This window comes from Pristiophorus japonicus, chromosome 16 (assembly GCF_044704955.1).
Source record: "Pristiophorus japonicus isolate sPriJap1 chromosome 16, sPriJap1.hap1, whole genome shotgun sequence".
NCBI classification, from domain to species: Eukaryota; Metazoa; Chordata; class Chondrichthyes; family Pristiophoridae; genus Pristiophorus; species Pristiophorus japonicus.
Window position 1 is genome coordinate 32376274 of NC_091992.1, and position 24161 is coordinate 32400434.

Sequence of the window (24161 nt, forward strand, 5' to 3'; positions counted from 1 at the left end):
TTTATGATTCCGATATGATTGTAACATAAAACCGAGATCATTATTTTGTTCTTGCCAAAGCATATTCAGAGGTCATGACTTACAAATCATTTTTACTTTTCTGTCGTTAAAGGGTTTCTTTATTTAAAAAAAACCCAGTGTAATAGGGGGAAGATCAGTTTCGAAACCAACATTGATTGGATCCAACCAGTCTGCATCTCTTGACAATGACCTGTAATTGACATATGCTTTGAAAGGTGATCCTTGCAACTCGAGCTTCCGATAGCTGTGTGGAAACACAGTAAGGAGAGATATCGCTGACCTAATATGAAAAATTGCAAGAAACAAAAAGGTTGCAATTCGTTCCAGAACTAACATCCACAGTGTGGGGGGGGGGGGGGAAGAACCCCTCCCGCATTGTATCCCGGCCCCTGGCCACTCTGTCTTTGCCGCAGTCTCTCTGTTCCCCACCCCCTGGCCAAGGCCGCGAGGCGCATGCGCACTCGCCACTCGCCGCTTGCGAGTGCGCCCTTTTAAACGTGTGAGCGGCTCCCAACCGCCTGCTCCACACGAAGGGAAGGGAAGGGAAGGCGAACGGTCCCGCTCTCGCTCTCGCTCTCGCAGCCCACGCCACGCCAGACTACTCGCGGATTTCCATCGCCTAACAGTTAAAAGAGGAAACGAAAAGGGCTGAATGATAAGAAAAGAAGTCTCAAGGAGAACAGAAAGGAGAAAGAGAGAGAAATGCACTCACTTATTCCTTTACTCGCCAGCCTGTGTTTGCCCTTCCTCTGCCTGGGAGATGGTAAGTCTCCAATTACTGGTGATGTTTAATGTTTTTTTACGTGTCCCCCCCCTCCCCTCTTGCTGTCCGGCTGCCTGTGAATCTGCACGGTGTAAGATAAATCCGCCTTGAAGTGTTGCTAATGCTCAGTGGTGTGGCTCAGCAGCGCACACCCCTCTCACTGAGCTGGAGGTACTGGGACAGCATGTGCAGGGGGCTGAGACCCAATCTACTGAAGCTGGCGGAATCTGCCCCGCCAACCGCCCTCTGCGCCGGCAAACGGGGCTGAGATATCCGTGCATCTTGCACTCTGCTCCATCCTCCGATCTGCTTAAACTCCCATTTCATTTCAGGAAGACGAGTGGATAACTGAGAGCGATTTGGTCTAATGCAAGTGTTCAGATCGCACCAAAGGTGCTAGAAACCCAAATCCCCAGACTTTGTGGCTGCAATCGGTGCTGGAGATCGGGTTGCTGCCCTTTTGATAGTGTTGCCCAGTTAGACATTCTGCGATAGGCACCATGTGTCGTTTCGTTCCGTGTTTGTGGTTCCTTCTTTTTCGTACCATCCTTGGCTACAGTGTAACTGCGGACTTGTCCGTGTCGCTGCTGTGTTTATTGGGGGCCGGTGACTCGTTCTCTCACATCTGCTCACAAACTTATCTTCAATGTAAAATGAAGATTAGCCGGCAGTAAATCGCACTGGTCAAGGTAAGTGTAGTAATTCACAGCTCCCTGTCTCTCTCACCCCAACAAATCACTTGTCCCAATAACCATAACGGGCACCATAACATAATATTAGATTAGATATTAGGTAATAAGCAGGCATAGTAAATGTATTAACAATGTTGAGTATTTTTTAGCTGATTAACAAGGAAATTCAGATCTATTTATTAGCATTTAAGAAATGGGTATTTTTGTGTTTGTCACATCTAACTATATATCACTTGCTGGTTGTGGGAGCTTGCTGTGCGCGAATTGGCTGCCGCGCTTCCCACATTACAACAGTGACTACATTTTTAAGTACTTCATTGACTGGAGCGCTTTGGGACGTCCACTGGTCGTGAAAGGCGCTATAAAAATGCAAGCCTTTCTTAAAGTGTCACAGGGTCATTCAGAAAGCTGTCGGTCGGGCTCTTTTGATAGTTTAGCGGCACATTGTTAGACCAGGAGTTTTTTTTAAATTGAGTTTTTATTACTTCGTGAATTATTGAGAAAGTGAGAGCTTCACTGTGCACAAGAAACAACGCGCGTGCACTGCATTGTGACAGCGTAGAAATGACAATAACTTGCTTATGTATAGATAGGGTGCACTCCAGCAACTGGGACTACAGCGAGGCTGCTAGAAGTTCTCGCTCCTCCTCACTGTCCCATCGTTTGCCACCAGGTTGCAGTGGCAGTTTGAGTTTGACTAGTTGCGCCACTTCATGGGATGACTGTTCTCCCGGTGCCGTGCTCCGGACACTGCAGCAGGCAGTAGGTGGAGGCCTGGCGATACAGTTCCTACTGGGCACGGCACAGCTTCTCACTGGTCATCTTATAATACTTGATGTAATGTGCCTGTTCGTTCTCCTTATACCTCTGAAGTGCCTTGGGACCTGTATAAACGAAAGCTGCCGCAGCCCTTGTAAAACTGCGCGCCGAGTTTGTTCTGTGTTGACCTCCGTAGGGCAGCAGTTAAGATAATTGACCTCAGCAACCCTGGGAGGGGGAAATAATCAGCCATCTAGTGAGTGAGTCCTATTTTAAATAGTGTGGATGTCAGGTGGGCGTAGTATCAGCATCTACTGTGATTTTCTCCATGGTTGCTTAACCTGCTGACATTTACAGTTCAGGTTCACACATTAAAAATGGATACTTGAGCAAGGTACAGGGGAGCTATATGTGCCTAGAGTTGGTGCCTTCAGGAGAGGCCCTGGGGGCGGGGGGGAACACTGCGATCACATGGTTCTCCATTACCTATTACACCATTTTTAAAACCATGTTAACATATTACCAGCTCACCCTGATAGCATCACATTCAAAACATTTTTAGCACTCTTGTTTTCTCCCCAGTCCTCTTAAGACCTCCTTAGGATTTATACAGATGTGTGTCTAAGAGAGTGAGTCAGTTAACCTCAGTTCTTCAGCAGTGTGTTGCTGAGCCAATGTCTGAGGTGTGTATTGATGACCAGAATGGCTTTTTCCTATTCTCCCTTCTTTCCATTGAAAATCACACGGTCTCCACTCAATGCCATCCACTTTGAAGAAGCTGTTGGCATCAAACTGCTAAATGGAATATGCTAAAGGTGTTAAGTACACAGATGTTTCCCCATGTAACAACAGTCATTGCACTGTCAAAAGTAATTAATTGTGTAATGTGTTTTGAAATGTTTCAACAGAATAAGGTGCAATACAAATGAAAGTTGAGTACTGTGCACAATTCTGACTCCATAATCATAAAAACTATACAATAGAAGCACCGGAGAAAGTCCAAGAAAGATTGACAAGGATGATACCAGAAATGAGAGGGTACAATTATGAAGAAAGACTGTACACTCTTGAGCTCTTTTCTCTAGAAAAGGGGAGCCTGAGAAGAGTCCCGATTAGAGATCTTCAAAATTGTGAAGGGGTTTGATGGGGTAAACATAGAAAAGATGTTTCAACTTGTGAGGGAGTCCAAAACTAGGGATCGTAAATATAAAATATAAACAGAAAATGCTGGAAATGCTCAGCAGGTCAAGGCAGCATCCGTGGAGAGAGAAACAGAGTTAATGTTTCAGGTCGATGATGAAAGGTGACCAGCTGAGCATTTCCAGTATTTTCTGTTTTTATTTCAGATTTCCAGCATCTGCAGTATTTTGCTTTTGTATTTGGCCATACATATAAGATAGTCAGTCACTAATAAATTCAAGAAGTAAATCAGGAGAAAATTATTTACTCAGAGTGGTGAGAATCTGGAACTTCTTTATTCAAAGTGGTGAAAATCTGAAACTTGATACCACATGGAGTGTTTGAGGCAAATAGCAAAGATGCATTTAAGGGGAAGCCAGATAAATACATGGGGGAATGCAGGAATAGAAGGGTATATTGATGGGGCGAGATGAAGTAAATATAGTGGTAGGAAGCTCATGTGGATCATAAACACTGGCAGAGACCTGTGTAAGTTTTATTATGTTTAAGAGCACACAATTCTTACTACAGTATACATTTCTCTGGAAGCCTTATTGAGTATGTATAAATGGAGATCATTTTCAGGTAGTGTTTTTAAATTGCTTTCCAGTTTTACATTGGTTTACAGATTGACTTGAGTTCTTCATTTTCATAAATGTTTGCACAATCTTTGCAGGGACAGTTTTCCCATCAGTTTATGAAGTAGAATAGTGGATCCCCTCTCTCTCTTGTCTAAATGTTAATTTTTACTTTTACATATCACTTTGACACTGCAGTGGGTACTTAATACTGGAATCTGGCCATTGCAAATACATTATTTATACCTGTCCCTTAAGTACTTACACTATCTCTGTAAGTTCTTGAAGGTTCTGATATTTATTACCCAATTTATATTGCAGCACTGCAATAATATAAATGAGATAGCCTTACATGGCCCCATATACTCCTTCAGGAGGAGGGTCTGTAGTTTAAAAAGATAAAAGACTTGCATTTATATAGTGGCTTTCATGACCTCGAGACATCCCAAAGCGCTTTGTGACTAATGATATACTTTTAAAGTATAGTCACTGTCGTAATGTAGGAAATATGACTGTGAGATACCCACTAGATAATCTATTTTAGTGATGTTGGTTGAGGGATAAATATTGGCCAAGACACTGGGATAAACTCCTCTGCTCTTCAAATAGCATCATGGGATCTTTTACACCCACCTGAGAGGGCAGACGCGGCCAGCCTCAGTTTAACATCTCATCTGAAATACAGCATCCTCTTCATCATCATCATCATCATCATCATAAGCAGTCTCTCGGAATCGAGGAAGACTTGCTTCCATGCCTGAAGTGAGTTCTTTGGTGGCTGAACAGTCCAATACGAGAGCCACAGACTCTGTCACAGGTGGGACAGATAGTCGTTGAGGGAAGGGGTGGGAGGGACTGGTTTGCCACACGCGCCTTCCTCTGTCTGTGCTTGATTTCTGCATGCTCTCGGCGTTGAGACTCGAGTTGCTCAGTGCCCTCTCATTGCACTTCCTCCACTTAGGGCGGTCTTGGGCCAGGGACTCCCAGGTGTCAGTGGGGATGTTGCACTTTATTAGGGAGGCTTTGAGGGTGTCCTTGTAGCATTTACGCTGCCCACCTTTGGCTCATTTGCCATGAAGGAGCTCCGAGTAAAGCACTTGCTTTGGGAGTCTCGTGTCTGGCATGCGGACTATGTGGCCTACCCAACGGAGCTGATCAAGTGTGGTCAGTGCTTCAATGCTGGGGATGTTAGCCTGAGTGAGGACGCTGATGTTGGTGCGCCTGTCCTCCTAGGGGATTTGTAGGATCTTGCGGAGACATCGTTGGTGATATTTCTCCAGCAACTTGGGGTGTCTACTGTACACGGTCCATGTCTCTGAGCCATACAGGAGGGCAGGTATTACTACAGCCCTGTAGACCATGAGCTTGGTGGCAGTTTGGAGGGCCTAGTCTTCAAACACTCTTTTCCTCAAGCGACCAAAGGCTGCATTGGTGCACTGGAGGCAGTGTTGGATCTCATTGTCGATGCCTGCTCTTGTTGATAGGAGGCTCCCGAGATATGGGAAATGGTCCACGGTGTCCAGGGCTGCCTACAGTACTGCACTGAAGTATCAGCCTAGATTATCTGTTCAAATCTTTGGAGTGTAACTTGAACCCACAATCTTTTGACTCAGATCTGAGCGTGCTGCCACTGAGCCAAGGCTGACACTAAGTTAGAATGAATGCAACTTTTGAGTAGCTCTCTATGCAGTTATTCTAGGATTGTCAAACCTTTCCTGCAGCATGAGCAGAATAAACAGTATAAGCCACAAAACAGCTCTGTAATATAATAAATGGGCTATATCGGGGACCTTTAACTGTGCATTGGGCACAGGACTAAAGGTCTCTGTGAAATAAGCTTTATGCTAAAGCAGGTAATTGTAGAATTTCAAGATCAAGGTACATATACAAAGGGTAGTTCGTCAATGTTTATCCTCTGCTACAGACAGTGTAGGTGCAGGATGTCTGCTCTGTGGAAAGCCAAAGAGCAATACCCCATTTATAGCACGTCTGCCATCAACACAACTGCTTAAATTGGCAGCAGATTAATGCTGGTGGAAGTCAAAGGCAGCCACTGAGATGATGGGTTCTTGCAGGGTAGCACAACAATTCACATGCTTCCATCCTTATTATTTAGGCTGTGTTTAGTTTTAACAGCACTTCATTGCTGGTTTGGTGGAATATGACAATATTCATGGCACCTGGGAACTGCTCATCTACTTACCAAATGCACAGGCATGCACATATTATAGCAGGGCATTCTGCATTACTGTCTTAACAATATGTTTTCCTGTGGCCCATTAAATGTGGCAAATGACAAACACCAAGAGCCTTGCCAGCACAAGTACCTTCGTGCTGCCTGTTCGTAGCTAACCTAAGGTGGCTGCTAACATGCTTGGACAGTTGGATGAAATGTATCATTAAACTGTGGACCAGTTATCAGGAAGAAGCCTTACGACTGCAGCAAGGAGGACATGGTAATACATTGAATATGTATTTGCATGAATGTCAAAAGCATAATAAATACAATGGCTGAGTACTGGTAAATTAGTAGCTACTGGATTTCATAGTAATTACTGAAACCTGGCTAAAGGAAAGGGGTAAGTGGAGAACAAATCTTAAGGGCTTTGTTTGCTTCAGGAAGGATAGAAAAGGAAGGGAAGGATACCGTGTATCAGCAAAGGTTAATACGTTGCTGAGAGGAACTGTGAGTTGGCACAGAGTATCTTTGGGTGCATCTGGAAGATAGAAATCAGAAATGTTATTATGTTACAGGAATATGTTACAGGCCACCACTGAATGAAACCGAGGTGGATACACTGTGGGAGCTCTTTTTAAGAAGTACTGGCATTTACAGTGGGGAGAATCTGTATGCATGAGGCAGTTTATTGAAACATTTTATGAATCTTTTCTTAAACAGCAGGTGAGGATTCGCACAAAGGGTGTGTGGGAGGGGTGGGGGGGGGGGGAGGGGGTGGGGTGGCGGGGGTGCGCTGTGTGCGGAGGAGACAATACTGGTTTTGCTCCCAACTAATGAGGGAGTAATGAGCTAAGTTGCAATAAGTGAAGATTTGGGGTCTGGTGATCCTAGAGCTGTTAATTTTAAGGTTGAAATGAGGACAGGACAGATAAGAACTATTAAGACATAGGTTTGGGGAAAATAGACTTTGAGGGGATGAACTGCTGAATAAAAGGAATAAAATGGGAAGATCTGTTTAAGGGAAAGATGGTAGAAGGAAAATGGAACATTTTAAGGAAATAATTTTAATATTGCACAGGCAGTTTATTCTAGAAACAAATTGAGGAGCAAACAGTAGAGTAAAACCAACATGACTGAAATGCTAAGTCCTGGTTGTATTAAGGGGAAAGAATGTACAGGTAAGGAACAGTATAAACTGAACTATAAAATAAAGCAGAGAACATAAGAACCCTTAATTCCCTTATTGGTTAAAAATCTATCGATCTGTGATTTGAATACATTCAATGAGCTAGCCTCAAATGCTTCCCTGGGCAGAGAATTCCACAGATTCACAACCCTCTGGGAGAAGAAATTCCTTCTCAACTCGGTTTTAAATTGGCTCCCCCGTATTTTGAGGCTGTGCCCCCTAGTTCTAGTCTCCCCGACCAGTGGAAACAACCTCTCTGCCTCTATTTTATCTATCCCTTTCATTATTTTAAATGTTTCTATAAGATCACCCCTCATTCTTCGGAACTCCAACGAGTAAAGACCCAGTCTACTCAATCTATCATCATAAAGTAACCCCCTCATCTCCGGAATCAGCCTGGTGAATCATCTCTGTACTCCTCCAAAGCTAGTATATCCTTCCTGAAGTAAGGTGACCAAAACTGCACGCAGTACTCCAGGTGTGGCCTCACCAATACCCTGTACAGTTGCAGCAGGACTTCCTTGCTTTTGTACCCCATCCCTCTCGCAATGAAGGCCAACATTCCATTCGCCTTCCTAATTACCTGCTGCACCTGCAAACTAACTTTTTTTTGAGATTCATGCACAAGGACTCCCAGGTCCTTCTGCACCGCAGCATGTTGTAATTTCTCCCCATTCAAATAATATTCCCTTTTACTGTTTTTTTTCCAAGGTGGATGAGCTCACATTTTCCGACATTGTATTCCGTCTGCCAAACCTTAGCCCATTCGCTTAACCTATCTAAATCTCTTTGCAGCCTCTCTGTGTCCTCTACACAACCCGCTTTCCCACTAATCTTTGTGTCATCTGCAAATATTGTTACACTACAGAGGAAGCTAAAGAAACTGCTAAGAGATTCAAAGAAGGAACATGAGGGGAATATAATGAAAATATATCTTGGATCCAAAAAGCGACTGAAGGGGAGAGAGAGAGGAATGTCACTAGTGGTAGCAGGATTGAGTGAGCGAGAGGGAAAATCATCTCGGATTCCACATCCTGATTGCTCAGCTGTTGTGACCTCAGCTGAAAAGAGCATGTGTGCTTACATGGACGTACACAGAATCGGGCTAGCTTGTAATAACCATGGCTGAAAAGCCAATAAATAGTCACTATTAAACAGAGGTACAAACATATTATAAAGAGATGAGAAAGAAATCTGAGCCAATTTTTGGAATTTGGAAAGGGGGACATAACTTACACCAAAAACATATGGGGGACTTGTCCGCAGTCTCCTGAGTGATTGAGGCTATGCTGTCTAAGCTCAGACATGAAGAATAATCACTTGGATGAACTATACTCCAGCAAGAGTTAATGTATACAGGAAAAGAGGGAAGCTAAATGGTAAAAAACTGAGAAAGAAACCACATTCTGAATGGATTTGTGACATCGGACAATATTTAAAATCTAAGTAATTATAGCATAATTCCGATCACAATCACATCTGTCAAGTAGAACAATTTCTCTTTGAACCTGTTAGCTTGATCATCACTACATTTGAGTTACTTGATTGATTGACCTTTCAATGTCAATCATTTTCTTTCACCAGAGGCTGTAAATTAGAGATAGTGTACTTTTGTTATCATAAATAGTTTTGATTCTAATCCATGTTAAATGTCAACCCTGCACTCAATTCAGTTTTGTCTATCTTTGCTTTGTTCAGTCAGGGATAGTCGAGCATGAGGTAGAATAGTATTGCAACAATAAAGCAGCATCACATAAGAACATAAGAATTAGGAACAGGAGTAGGCCATCTAGCCCCTCGAGCCTGCTCCGCCACTCAACAAGATCATGGCTGATCTGGCCGTGGACTCAGCTCCACTTACCCGCCCACTCCCCATAACCCCTTATTCCCTTATCGGTTAAAAAACTGTCTTTCTCTGTCTTAAAATTTATTCAATGTCCCAGCTTCCACAGCTCTCTGAGACAGTGACTTCCACAGATTTACAATCCTCTGAGAGAAGAAATTCCTCCTCATCTGTTTTAAATGGGCAATCCCTTATTCTAAGATTATGCCCTCTAGTTCTAGTCTCCCCTATCAGTGGAAACATCCTCTCTGCATCCACCTTGTCAAGCCCCCTCATAATCTTATACGTTTCGATGAGATCACCTCTCATTCTCCTGAATTCTAATGAGTAGAGGCCCAACCTACTCAACCTTTCCTCATAAATCATCCCCCTCATCTCCGTAATCAATCTAGTGAACCTTCTCTGAACTGCCTCAAAGCAAGTATATCCTTTCGTAAATATGGAAACCAAAACTGGGCACAGTATTCCAGGTGTGACCTCACCAATACCTTATATAACTGTAACAAGACTTCCCTGTTTTTATATTCCATCCCCTTTGCAATAAAGGCCAAGATTCCATTGGCCTTCCTGATCACTTGCTGTACCTGCATGCTATCCTTTTGTGTTTCATGCACCAGGACCCCTAGGTCCCGCTGTACTGCGGCACTTTGCAATCTTTCTCCATTTAAATAATAACTTGCTCTTCGATTTTTTTTTTCTGCAACAAGCTTCGTAGCATCCAGACACACCTTGAAAGAAAGCTACAACATAGAACATATGAAAGCCTAAATAATTGATGCACTTTGATAGACTGTCTTTCACAGTCTGTGCTGGATCTTGGATATAAATAGTTCATATTTTGTTCTTTTGTAAGTCTACTGTGCTTCAGAGCAAGGATGAAATAGTTTTAAGCTACTTGAGTCGCTTTGATTTGGAAGTTTTCAATTCCTTGTTGCCACTGTCAGCAGTACCATTGCCACACAATTATCTGTGCATGCATGTTTTTAAACAGAGCTAGGACAGGTGGACATGACATTGGATGATGAGATTAGTAATGAGGTAAGTGTATTTAAAATAACATTTTAAAAAGGGGCTATGTTAAATAAACTAAGCAAACTCAAGGAAGATAAAATCCCTGGGCTGCAAAAATAAGATCCATGCATTTTAAAAGAATCTAAGGAAGAGATAGCAGAGGCATTACTACATATATTTAATAATTCACTAGAAAAAGGTGTAGTCCCTGAGGATTGGCGGATAACAAATGTAATACCTATGGAAAAATAATGGAATCCCTACTAAAGGAGAAAATAGAAGAACATCTAGAAACCAAAAGTATAATAATGGATAGTCAGTATGGATTTTAAAAGGGAAAGCCTTGCTTGACCAAGCTCATTGAATTTTTGGAAGATGTTACAGAGAGAGTAGACAATGGTAAAACAGTAGATGTAATTTATCTATATTTTCAAAAGGCTTTTGCTAAGGTACCCCATTATCATCATCCTAGGCAGTCCCTCGAAATCGATGAAGACTTGCTTACACTCCAAAACTGAGTTCTCAGGTGACTGAACTGTCCAATACGGGAATTACAGTCTCTGTCACAGGTGGGACAGACAGTTGTTGAAGGAAAGGGTGGTTGGGACTGGTTTGCCGCACGCTCCTTCTGCTGCCTGCGCTTGGCTTCTGCATGCTCTCGGCGATGAGACTCTAGGTGCTCAGCGCCGTCCCGGATGCGCTTCCTCCACTTAGGGCGGTCTTTGGCCAGGTGTCAGTGGGGATGTTGCACTTTATCAAGGAGGCTTTGAGGGTGTCCTTGAAACGTTTCCTCTGCCCACCTTGGGCCCACCTGCCATGTAGGAGTTCCGAATAGAGCGCTTGCTTTGGGAGTATTGTGTCAGGCATGCGAACAATGTGGCCCACCCAGCGCAGCTGGTTTAGTGTGGTCAGTGATGCTGGGGATGTTGGCCTGGTCAAGGACACTATCGTTGGTGCACCTGCCCTCTCAGGGAATTTGCAGGATCTTGCAGAGACATCATAGGTGGTATTTCTCCAGCGATTTGTAGTGTCTGCTGTATATGGTCCACATCTCTGAGCCATACAGGAGGGCAAGTATCACTGCAACCCTGTAGACCATGAGCTTTTTGGCAGATTTGAGGTCCTGATCTTTGAACACTCTTCCTCAGGCGGCCGAAGGCTGCGCTGGTGCACTGGAGGTGGTGTTGAATCTCGTTGTTGATGTCTGCCCTTGCTGATAATAGGCTTCCGAGGTTGACATCATCGCAGTGCACGCCGACCCCTTTGTGACCCGCAGGGGAAATTGTCCCGCGGGAGCGAGGTCTACGCGGTCAATGCCGCCGACAGCATCTCGGTGTGAGAAGCTGTGGTGACTGTGGGGCCTGGGCTGCCCTTAAAGGGGCGGCCGCCATCTTGTTTGTGTCGGCCAACTTTTCAGTCTGCCTGACAATGGCGGCCGCTGATTCGGCCGTGCCGCGAACAGGCAGGCCGGTACCCTCTTGGGTGCTGGGCTGCTGGCCTGACTGACACCCTCCCTTAAGAGAAGGGCAGTGACGTTGTACCGCAGCGCATCAACGACGCCCTGACGTCATTAGCGCCACTCTGATGCGAGTAGCGTGACGCTGAATGTTGGGCGCACGTCCCGGGAGCACCGATAGATGGTACGGTTTCCGCCCCCACCATTTCTTTATGCAGAAGAGGGCAAATCTGCATCGTCTCCGGCGTTTCCAATTCCCATGCTACTTGACCCAATAATTCAAAATATTCGCTGTAAATCTAACACTGGGCAATTGCGGCCCCATAGAATTGAAAAGTAGGGAAGTTATGTATTGAACCTTGGTTAGACCGCACTTAAAGGGCTCAAGTTTCGGCCTGAGTTGCTCCTATTTTTTTGGAGCAACTAGTTTAGAATGGAGCATCTTAGAAATTGCAATTCTCGGCATTTAGTTTGCTCCAGTTCTAGTCAGTTCGAATAGTTTCATTTTAGGACAGATTTTTTTTTCAAAAGGGGGCGTGTCCAGTCACTTATGCCTATTTTGCAAGTTTAGGCAGTGAAAACTTGTTCCAAACTAACTTAGAATGGAGTAAGTGTAGATTTTTGTACGCTCAGAAAAACCTTGCCTACACTTATAAATCAGGTGTAGGGGACGAGAGATATGGGGGAGGGGGGGAGGGAAGTTTACAAACATTAAACACTTCACTTTTACAAATAAAGAGCCACCATCAGTAATAAATGATAAATAAATCAATAAATCAACCAATAAATCAATCAAAAAAAATAAATAAATCAATAAATAAAAAATTAAGTTTCTACTCACCTACTGCAGCACCGGGAGCCCTTCAACAGCATGCTGGGATGGCCCCACCCCAGTGTCTCTCTCTGTCTCTGTCAGTGTCTCTGTGTTTCTGACAGCGAGGGGTGGGGGGAGAGAGGGGAGAGGGGGGGGAGGGAGGGAGAGAGCGGGGGGAAAGGAGGAGGGTGGCAGGGGGAGGAGGGGAGAGAGAGGCTGAACAGGCCCCACCGCCGATGACGTGGAAGCCGGGCCGATGCCGCCGACACTTCGGGCGGGACCCGCCCCCAGCGAGATGCTGGGCAGGCAGGCCCCGCCGCCGACTTATGAGGGGGGAGGAGGGGAGAGGGAGAGGGGGAGGAGGGCTGAACGGGAGGGAGGGGGTGGGGGAGAGGCTGAACGGGAGGGAGGGAGGGTGGGAGAGGCTGAATGGGCCAGACCGCCGCCGACACTTCGGGCGGGGCCCGTCCCCAGCGAGATGCCGGGTGGGCGGGCCCCACCGACACGTGGAGAGGAGGGGGGAGGCTGAATGGGGGGAGCTGAACGAGAGGGAGGCCATAGTCCTGATCTTCGCCTGGGGAGCCCATTCGGCCAGGGCTAGGGCCGGCGTGCTTCGGGCCCCTCCCACGCAGCCTCGGGGGCGAGGAGCTACTGCACATGCGCGCACACTCTAGCGCGCATGTGCAGAGGTCCCAGCACTGTTTTCAGCGCTGGGACCTGGCTCCGCCCCCGACCCCTTGTGTTGCGCCACGCCGAGCACAAAGACGTCCTCAGGAGCTCGCAGAATTACAAGGTAAGTTTTCGGTGTCCTTTTTATTCCAGAAAGTCGGCGGACCTTATGGAGGTGCGCCGATTTTACAGAGGGTGGAAACTTGGGCCCATAGTACTGTGTACATTTCTGGTCAACATATTATAAAACCAACATGGAGGCATTGGAAAAGGTGCAGAGAAGGTTTACAAGGATGATACCAGAAAAGGATGAACAGGCTGGGCCTCTTTTTTTTCTCTTGAAAAAAGAAGGTAGTGGGGTGACCTAAGAGATGTCTTTAAAAATATGAAAGGTTTTGATAAGAGTGGATACAGTTGTGGGGAAGAGCATAACTAGAGGACATCAATATAAAATAGTCACCAAGAAATCCAATAGGAAATTCAGAAGAAACTTCTTTACTCAAAGAGTAGGGAGAATGTGGAACTCGCTACCACAGGGAGTGGTTGAAGCGAATAGTATCGATGCATTTAATGGGAAGCTCGGCAAGCATATGAGGGAGAAGGGAATAGAGGGTTACGTTGATGGATTTAGATGAGGAAAGACAGGAGGAGATTTGAGTGGAGCATAAATGCCGGCATGGACTGGTTGGGCTAAATGGCCTGTTTTGTCCCGTATATCCAATGTAATCCTATGTAAACAAGTATTTTTTCTTGGAATGCTATCGATTGGGATTTAATGCTGTAATTCAATTATTTGCTGAAGTATCTCACACATTTTGATACCTTTCAAATGGAAAACAGAACTTTTTTGTTGTGTGGACAATGGAGGATTTCTTGAAGTGTACTGTGGAATTCAATGGCTCCATGATAGCTGAAAGGCACTGTTGTATGAGAGCTCAGAGGAATGTAGGTCTCTGACTGGGACAGCGAGATTCTCTTTCTAATTTGCTTTATTTAGTCACTCAGTCACTTTCAAGCAAGTGAATGTTTAAATTATAAATAAATGCTATGTTTGTATTCATGTACTGGAATGCACAATTGACCCAGTTTGAAAGGAAACTCAGCCAAACAGTATTTTTCATTATTATAGTTCTCACTTTTTTTCATTTCATGCTGTGGCATTTTCCACGGTGCCTTTTATTACTCTGTAATAAAAGCTGGCCCGGTCTTCTTTCTTTACCATTATATCGCTTTCTTTTTGTTTATCAAAAATCTGGTTCAAATCGCCACTGCAGACATCAGGAAATGGCTCCCTGTAATATAATGTAAGTCAAAATTTCATGGCCCTATGGAAAGAGCATAAGACACATAAAAACTGAAAGAGGAAACAGGTAAAATAGAAAGGAATGGTAGAACCAAGAAACAATAAGCAAAAAAAAACACGCCCCAAGATTAAAGATAAAATTTACAACTATTATAAACTTCTGATTCACAATTCTTCGCCGAATCTAGTTCCAGGTGATGTAATGTGTGACACACCCACAATTAACTGACCATAACATCTTTCGAAGAGTGCTGGCTAATCAGAGCTGGGTCATTTGTATTTTGGCTCTGATTGAAAGAAGCCTTCAAATTCTATTATTTAACATTTCTGTCATGTATGTACTTTTGGGATCACTAGCCACTAGATGGCGTCACTGTTGGAGGCCATTTGGCTGCACGCACATGTGTGCAGTCCAAGTATAAAAGGCCAGTCATTTTGCATATTAGTCATTTTGGGCCTTAATAAAGCAGAGCCAAGGTCATACTTCTTGGAGTTAAACAGTACTCAGTCTAACAGTTATTGCATACACAACATTTGGCGACGAGGCAACAAGAACCTATGCATGCAAAAATTAGCACAATTGGATTGTTGGAGCGATTTGTGGAAGGAGAAGATTGGGCAGTCTTTGTGAGCCGTTTAAGCCAGTTCTTCGTGGCCAACAAAATGGAGGAGGTTGGCAATGCAGATCAGCGCCGGGCGATGTTCCTCACAGTTTGCGGTCCAAAAATTTACGGTCTGATAAAGAATCTACTGCCTGTGAGTCCAACAGAGAAGACGTATGAAGAATTGTGTACACTGGTACAGGACCACCTTAAGCCAGACGAAGGCGGCATCATCTCGAGATACAGATTTTATACGCACGTTCGCTCAGAGGACCAGAATGTGGTGGAATTCGTTGCCAACCTGAGACAATTAGCAGGACCGTATAAGTTCGGGGCTGTGTTGGCAGATATGCTGCGGGACTTCTTTGTAATCGGCATCAACCATGAGGTGATCCTGCGTAAACTACTGGCGGTGGAGACATTGGACTTGGAACAGGACCATCACGATCGCTCAATCATGCATGACGACGGATAGAAGTCGAAAGCAGATATCAGTGAAAAATCGAAACTCAGCAAATACTGTAAATATGATTGGTTCAGCAGAGCGGCACATGGCAGGATCTACCTGACTGCGTACGCGAAACCCTGTGGCTGCCCAAAGTCCACCAGTGGGAATGCATCCGATTTCTCCGTCTTGGCGTTGTGGGGGAAATCACCGGCACCAGCAGTGCCGATTTAAGCAATATAGTTGCAAAGGCTGTCTGAGAGTGGGGCATCTCCAACACAAGTGTCCGCAGATGAGCAAGCGTGCTGCGACACTAGACGTGGAGGATGATGGTCAGACAAGCGCGGATCCAGATATGCAATGCGAGATACCAGAGGAGGAAGTGTATGGACTGTACTCGTTCCTAACTAAGAGCAAACCGATAATGATCAACATGAAATTTAATGGGGTGCCGGTATTGATGGAACTGGACACGGGGGCGAGTCAATCGATAATGAGCCAGAGGGCATTCGACAAGCTGTGAGATACGAAGGCTGTGAAGCCCTCGCTGAGTCCAGTCAATGCCAAGTTGTGCCGTACACTAAAGAACTCATAATGGTGATTGGCAGTGCCACAATTAAAGTGTCATATGACGGTGCGGTTCACGAGTTACCGCTATGGATTGTCCCAAGCAATGGCCCAACGCTGTTCGGCAGGAACTGGCTTGAAAAAATCAGATGCGATTGGAATGACATCAAGGCATTGTCGTCGGAGAAAGATACATGTGCCCAAGTACTGAGCAAGTTCCCCTCGTTGTTCGAACCAGGCATCGGCAACTTCACAGGAGCCAAGGTGCAGACCCACGAGGACTCGGATGCAAGACCCATCCATCATAAAGCTCCGTATATGATGAGGAAGAAGGTCGAAATCGGACTGGACAGACTCCAGCGTGAAGGGATCATATCACCGGTTGAATTTAATGAATGGGCCAGCCCCATTGTTCCTGTGCTGAAAGGTGATGGCACAGTCAGAATCTGTGGAGACTACAAGGCTATGATCAACAGAGTTTCGAAACAGGATCAGTACCCATTACTGAAGGTTGGTTTGTTTGGAACGCTAGCCGGGGGGAAGTCGTTCACCAAACTGGACTTGACATCGGCCTACATGACACAGGAGCTGGTCGAGACGTCGAAGAAACTTACATGCATTAACACGCATAAAGGACTGTTTATTTATCACTGGTGTCCTTTTGGAATTAGCTCGGCTGCAGCAATATTTCAGAGGAACATGGAGCGTCTACTGAAGTCCGTTTCCAGAACCGTCGTGTTCCAAGATGACATCCTGATCACAGGTAACGTGACTCCGAGGAACATCTGAACAACCCGGAAGAGGTTCTACATCGTTTGGACAAAGTGGGACTCGGACTGAAACGCTCGAAGTGCGTCTTCATGGCACGAGGGGTCGAATTCCTGGGGAGGAAAATTGCTGCTGGCGGCATCAGGCCCACGGTCGCGAAAACCAAGGCCTTCAAGAATGCACCCAAGCCGCAGAATATGACGGAGCTGCGTTCATTCCTGGATCTACTCAACTACTTCGGTAACTTCCTCCCTAAATTGAGCACCTTATTAGAACCATTGTACATGCTGCTAAGAAAAGGCGCCAACTGGGTGTGGGGTGCATCTCAAGGCACAGCTTTTGAGAAAGCCACCAATCTGCTTTGCTCTAACAAGCTGCTGGTACATTATGACCCATGTAAACATTTAGTATTGGCCTGTGATGCTTCGTCATATGGAATTGGTTGCGTACTCCTACAAGCTAATAAGTCGGGTAAACTTCAACCAGTCGCGTATGCTTCAAAAAGTTTGTCTAAAGCGGAAAGAGCCTACAGCATGGTAGAGAAAGAAGCACTTGCCTGTGTGTATGGGGTTAAAAAGATGCATCAGTACCTGATTGGTCTTCGGTTTGAACTAGAGACCGATCACAAGCCGCTCATTTCACTGTTCTCTGAAAAAAAAGGTATCAATACCAATGCTTCATCCTGCATCCAGAGGTGGGCGCTGACATTATCCGCTTATGATTATGTCATTCGCCATAGACCTGGCACCGAAAATTGTACTGATGCTTTGAGCCGTCTGCCGTTGCCCACACCAGAGGTGGAAACGCCACAACCGGCGGACCTATTGTTAGTTATGAATGCTTTTGAGAGTGAAGGAACCCCTGTCACGGCTCAACAAGTTAAGGCCTGGACCAGCCAGGACCCGATTTTATCGGTGGTGAAGAATTGCATCCTCAAAGGTGATTGGTCTGCCATACCCAAGAAAATGTGCGAGGAGACCAAATCTTACATTCGTCGATAGACGAACTATCTATTTAGACGGATTGTATACTGTGGGGCAATCGTGTTGTTATGCCCAAGAAAGGGAGAGAGAAATTTGCACGTGAGCTACATAGCACACATTCCGGCATTGTAATGATGAAAGCCATCGCCAGGTCTCATGTATGGTGTCCGGGAATTGAATCTGAGCTGGAATCATGTGTGCATCAGTGCAACACTTGCATGCAGCTCAGCAAAGCACCAGCGGAATCGTCGCTGAGTCTGTGGTCGTGGCCATCCAAACCATGGTCCAGGATCCACATAGACTTTGCAGGTCTCTTCCTGCGGAAGATGTTTTTAGTTGTGGTGGATACATATTCGAAGTGGATAGAGTGTATAATCATGCCATCCAGCACATTCACAGCTACCATTGAGAATCTGTGTCATGTTCGCGACACATGATCTGCCTGACATCATTGTTAGCGACAACGGATCGTGCTTCACCAGTCAGGAGTTTCAAAAGTTCATGAAACTCAATGGAATCAAACATGTAAGGTCAGCACCATTCAAACCTGCATCCACTGGGCAAGCAGGATGTGCTGTCCAAATCATAAAGCAGACTGTCACGCATACTGCTTAGTTACTACAGGACAAGACCACACACGCTTACTAATGATGGCGCGGTCTTAAGACCAAGCTATCTCTTGTACACCCTGACTTGAATAATCATGTTGAATATAGAAGACAAAGTCAGCAACGGTATCACGATCGCGCAGCTGTGTCACGCGATATTTCTGTAAATGATCCTGTATATGTTCTGAATTATGGTCAGGGTCCCAAGTGGCTCGTTGGTACTGTCATGGCCAAGGAGGGCAACAGAGTATTTATTGTTAAGCTCAAAAATGGTGCAAACATGCAGGAAACATATGGATCAGACAAAGCTGCAGCACACAGACGAACCAGAACAGTCGGAGGAAGAGACAATCGACGACCAACCAACCTACCCCAATCATCAGAGGATTCAGTGGTCATCAGTGAATCGGGACTTTCAATCATTGATCTGTTCAATGAAAATGGACTTTCAATCCCTGACATGGCCATTGACACTCCCATCAGGTCAGCCACCCAGCCACCAGTCACAACAGACTCTGAACAATCACCCAAGGCTGGAGTTGAACTGAGATGGTCAACCCAGGAGCGTAAAACACCGGACCGTCTCGATTTGTAAAAGACTGTGTTAATATCTCAGAGGGGGGTATTGTCATGGATGTACTTTTGGGATCACTAGCCACTAGATGGCGTCACTGTTGGAGGCCATTGGGCTGCACGCACATGTGTGCAGCCCAAGTATAAAAAACCAGCCATTTTGTATATGAGTCACTTTGGGCCTTAATAAAGCAGAGCCAAGGTCATACCTCTTGGAGTTAAACAGTACTCAGTCTAACAGTTATTGCATACACAACAATTTCCTCATTTGTTCAAATCATCCCAATTTTAAAATATCAGTAAATCTCTCAATAAACAACTTGGCAATTCTGCAGATTGTAACTAGTCATTGATATAAATGGTACATAAAATCCAGTGCTGTAACATAGGAACAGGAATAGGCCATTCAACCTCGGGCCTTGGGCTTTTTTTCTGGTAAACAACAAAGGAGCTAACTGAAATTTGACAAACATCATGTTCCATCCAGTGTGCTGCTGACAGCAAAGGTGGGCTCGTGTGAATCTATCCTATTGCTTCATAGGTAGGGAAGGAAATACAGGAGAACAGTCATCCATAGGCCACTTTAATGCATCTCGTACTAGCAAATTCCAGAGGCACGGAGCAGGACAGCCACCTATCCTTTCAGACAGGAATGGTGTACAGTCAGGGGAACCCTACAGAAACAATAAAACATTTATTTTAGCAGATTTCTTGTGGCATTGCTCCCGGGTGGTCTCGGGACTGGAGTATGGTTGTGATGTTTAGCTGCTAATCTGACTTGTGACTTCTCTAAATAAGTCAAATAGGTAATTATAGCTACTTAGTAACAGCTGAGGTCAATCAGAGGGTACTTGTAACTGCTTTCCAAAATAAAAAAAAATTATACAAAGCACTGGTGTTCATTTCTGGAGGAATAGAATTGAAAAGCAGGGGAGATATGTTCAACTATTATAGAACCTTGTTTTAGACCACACTTCAGTACCATGCACAGTTCTGGTCTCTATATTACAAAGAGGATATAGAAGATCTGGGAAAGGTGCATAAAAGATTTACAAGGTCGATACCAGAACTGAGAAGATATAACGAACATTAAACAGCTTCACGGCCTAAATGAACCATAATGGCTTCCATTCTATCAATACAAAAGCAAAATACTGCGGATGCTGGAGTTCTGACGAAGGGTCATCGACCTGAAATGTTAACTCTATTTCTCTCTCCACAGACACTGCCTGACTTGTTGAGTATTTCCAGCATTTTTTGCTTTTATCAATGATTCTATTAATGATTAGGTGATGTCAAACCATAGCAACATCTTCATGCATTTAATGCCTAAAATTCTGGGAGCAATCGGGACACTTTCTCTAGAAAAGAGAAGTCTGAGGTGTGGCCTAATCGAGGTGTTTAAAATTATGAAAGGGTTTGATAGGGTAGGTGTGGAAAAAATGTCTCCTCTTCTGGGGGAGTCCAAAATTATGGGCGACAAATATAAGATAGTCACTAATAAATCCAATAAGGAATTCAGGAGAAAATCTTTACCCAGAGAGTGGTTAGAATGTGGAACTCGCTACCACAAGGAATAGTTGAGGCGAATAACATAGATGCCTTTAACAGGAGGCTAGATTAATACATGAAGGAGAAAGAGATAGAAGGTTATACTGATGGGGTTGGATGAAATAGGGTGGAAAAAGGCTCGTGTGGAGCAATAAATACCGGCACACACCAGTTGGGCCAAATGTATGTGCTGTAACTGTAGGTCAATGATTGACTTCGCTTCTCCCATCTAAATGAGGTGTCAGCTCAACAAGTCTCTGAAAATATTGCAGGTTCCAAGAGGGCAGCACATCAAAGATGGCACCTATGTGGATATCCAGTAGCTTTCATACCAGCTCCCTGGCCTAAATGAACCATAATGGCTTCCATTCTATCAATGTTCAGGTGATGTCAGACCATAGGAACCTCTTCATGCATTCAATGCCTGATATCCTGGGAGCATTCAGGACACTTCCATCTTGAGACAGTCCACCATGCCCAGATTACTTGAAGGAACAAGAAGGCTGCAGAGCTGGCTCCTAACAGCCCAGAACAATCCTCCAGAGACCTTGCTGATGAACCCCGCCTCCTTCAAGGAACATCAGCTGACTACATATACAGTGGAGAACATACCTTGACCAGGATTTGTTTAATTGTTCTTTGATCAGGGAACTTTGCTAATTGGAATGTGCTTCTCAGTTCTAACCTGCAGGTCAGAAGCATGTAGCATTTTAAGATTGTTTTGTCAGTGCACATTGACATATGGTTTTAATATATTATTAATGGATCTCTAGTGATGTTGCTCCTGGTAGGTCAGATGGGCTTGCCTTTTATAAGAACAGGAGTGTTTCTGCAGAATGTTCAATGTATTATTCTGCTGGTACTATGCAGCAATGTCTCTTTAAGCAACAATAAATATCTATGGGCCCAAATTTCCCCATGAGTTGCACTGTTTTTTTTGGTGTAACTTGATTTTTCTGGTGTATCTTTTTCGTTACAAATATGGCCATTTAATTTGCGGCAGTATAAGTGAGTTAGTTAGGTTTTTTGTTAGGTCAGTTTTTTTTCTCCAAAAGGGGGCGTTCCCAGCCACTTACACCATTTATGCCAATTTGGCCAGAAAAAAGTTGTATTAAACTAACTTAGGGCAGCGTATGTGTCCACTTTTGTTCGCACAGAAAGACCTTACAGTTAAGGAATCGGTGCAAGTAACTACATTTAAAGCATCACCAAGCACCAAACAAAGGAAAAAAGTAATAAGCAATTAATTAACAAATAAAATAGAAGGAACCCTGCCCCTAAAGGACCAAGCCCAAAGTAATGAGCAATCAATAAATAACAAATAAAAAAATAGAAGGAACCCTGCACCTAAAGTACCAAAATCAATCAGTAAATAACAAATAAAAAATAGAAGTCCAACCTTAGGGAACGCAGCGGGCCGCCGATGAGGGAGCCCATTCGGCCAGAGCTAGGGATGGCGTGCTTCGGGCCCCTCCCACACACCCTGCATCGCGCGTTTGCAGAAACAGCCTGCCAGGAGCTACTGCACATGCGCACAGACTCTAGTGTGCATGTGCAGAGGTCCCGGCACTGTTTTCAGCGCTGGGACCTGGCTCCGCCCCCAATCCATTGTGCCATGCTGTGCCACGACCGAGGAGAGGCTGGGGAGCGGCCAGAATACGGACGTCTTTATTCGGCGCTCTTAGAGGCGGACCAAAGCGGCACACCTTGGGTAAGGGCGCCAGAAAAACAGGTTAGGGAAATTCTAGCCCTATATAAATAACTGACCTTGGGTCATTCAGAGTTTAATTGTTGCTTGGGAAGCGGGTTTTAAATTAATATTGCAGCTCACAAGCTCACCATATTTAAAAATTATTTTTGCATGATAAAGTGGGAAGCCTGCAATATGATGTCTGAGTACATAACTGTACTATTTTAATGTATTTTTTGTATTTAGTTAATTCTTTGGGCGCACTCACGCTACAACTGTAATGTTGGTGGGAGGTGGCTTTGCTGTACAAAAATGCTAACAATGTAGTGTAAACCCAGATGCTGAACTGACTCTTGATTGAAGTGAAGTGAAAATTTGGAGTGAGTCTTGCTCTGTGTCACCTCAGAGTTAAGTTAACCTGGACTTTCTGATACTTAGCATCAGTGCAAAATGAAACTGCTTCATATCAATACTAGTTATAGTGTAACTGCAGCATTTATCTCTGTGTTTGTATTTTTATACAGAGACAATACTTATAAAGATAAGAGGGTAAAACTGCTGTGGTTTCTTGATCTTTTGGTGGATTAGATGATATAAAATATAAATTAACAAAATGGATCAATAAAAAAGTATGGCAGAATAATTCTCTGTACAAGCTTCTGTTAACCACTAAAGCTCAATGTAATGAACCCAGGACATTGTACTTTAATTATACAGGAAGGTTAAGTTAATATTCAAGCCCCACTGCATTTCTGAAATCAGACTGTATTTGAAGATTTGGTGAGATTTCCAATATACGTTGGGGGTGGGGGTTAGTTAGGGTCAGGATAGATATAAATGAAATGCAACAAATTCAAACCAACAAGTTAACAGCTGTAGAATCTTTACGAAATATCAAGGCAATTTAATAAATAAATTAACTTTGTGTTTTCTTTTTGTCCAGGTAAATGGTGCTATGATAGCCAGGACACCAAATGTGGTAAGGAGTTAAAGTCACTTCAGTGGTAGTCTGCATGAAAGGGTAGTAGACTATATTGACCTAGTGCGGTATATTTTCCATTACAAACAAGTTTAGGTTTATGTGCACTGACACATCTCACCGTAATTTCCAGATTATTATTCATATTAATAAAAGGAAAAATATTGTAAGAAAATATGGGACAAAACTTCAAGAAAAGTCAAGGTTTGAACTGAACTGTACATGATGCTGCTTTATATTTCAATAATCACTAATCGTGCTGCTATTGTTTATTTAGTGATCTAATTATTTTCAGTATCATAAGCCTATTAAAATTTCATGAATGTGAAAAATAAATAAATCTTTATCCATTCATAGAATATCAAGAGACTAATGTGATAGATTATGATGTGTGTATAGCTGAAGGTCTTTAAAAAATATTGTCTTCTTTGACTAGCTCACAAGACTTTATTACTCACGTATTCTCTTCCCTGATTATTCTATCTAGCTCTGCCTTGCATGGTATTTTGCTTTTGCCAGCTTATTTTGTTTTGCTATGTCACAAGACTCTATCAACAATAGAGCAAATCAAGTTAACCCGGCACTATGTTTCAGCTCCAGGCTGTGCATTGTTTGTCTTGTAGTAGCTGCTTTTATCAAAATCTTGCATTTATATAATGCTTTTAATGTAGGAATACATCCCTCGATGCTTCACAAGAGCATAATCAGAGAACAAAGGACACCGAGCCAAAGAAGGGTGACCTAAAAGAGAGAGGTTTTAAGAAGGGAGAGATGAAGGAATTTAGGGAAAGAATTCCAGAACTTAGTGCCTATACAGCTGAAGGCACCACAATGAATGGTGGGGGGAAGGGAGTGGGGAATGCGTATGAGGCCAGAGTTGGAGAAATGCAGATTTCTCATTGTTGGGCTGGAGGAAGTTACAGAGCCAGGGAACGCTGAGGC

General features: G+C 44.1%; 1 protein-coding gene across 2 annotated transcripts in view; it reads left to right on the forward strand.

Moving 5' to 3' along the window:
* The first annotated feature begins 553 nt into the window (after positions 1 to 553).
* The window catches only part of ca4a (carbonic anhydrase IV a), a 53128-nt gene continuing 29520 nt past the window's right edge, over positions 554 to 24161 (forward strand). Inside the window, exons 1-2 of one of the 2 annotated variants that reach the window (XM_070857199.1) lie at positions 554 to 784; positions 23184 to 23219. In XM_070857199.1, the coding sequence (XP_070713300.1) occupies positions 724 to 784; positions 23184 to 23219 (97 nt within the window). In that variant the 5' untranslated portion in view covers positions 554 to 723. The remainder of the gene's footprint in view (positions 785 to 23183; positions 23220 to 24161) is intronic. The other variant, XM_070857200.1, reaches the window with a different exon arrangement.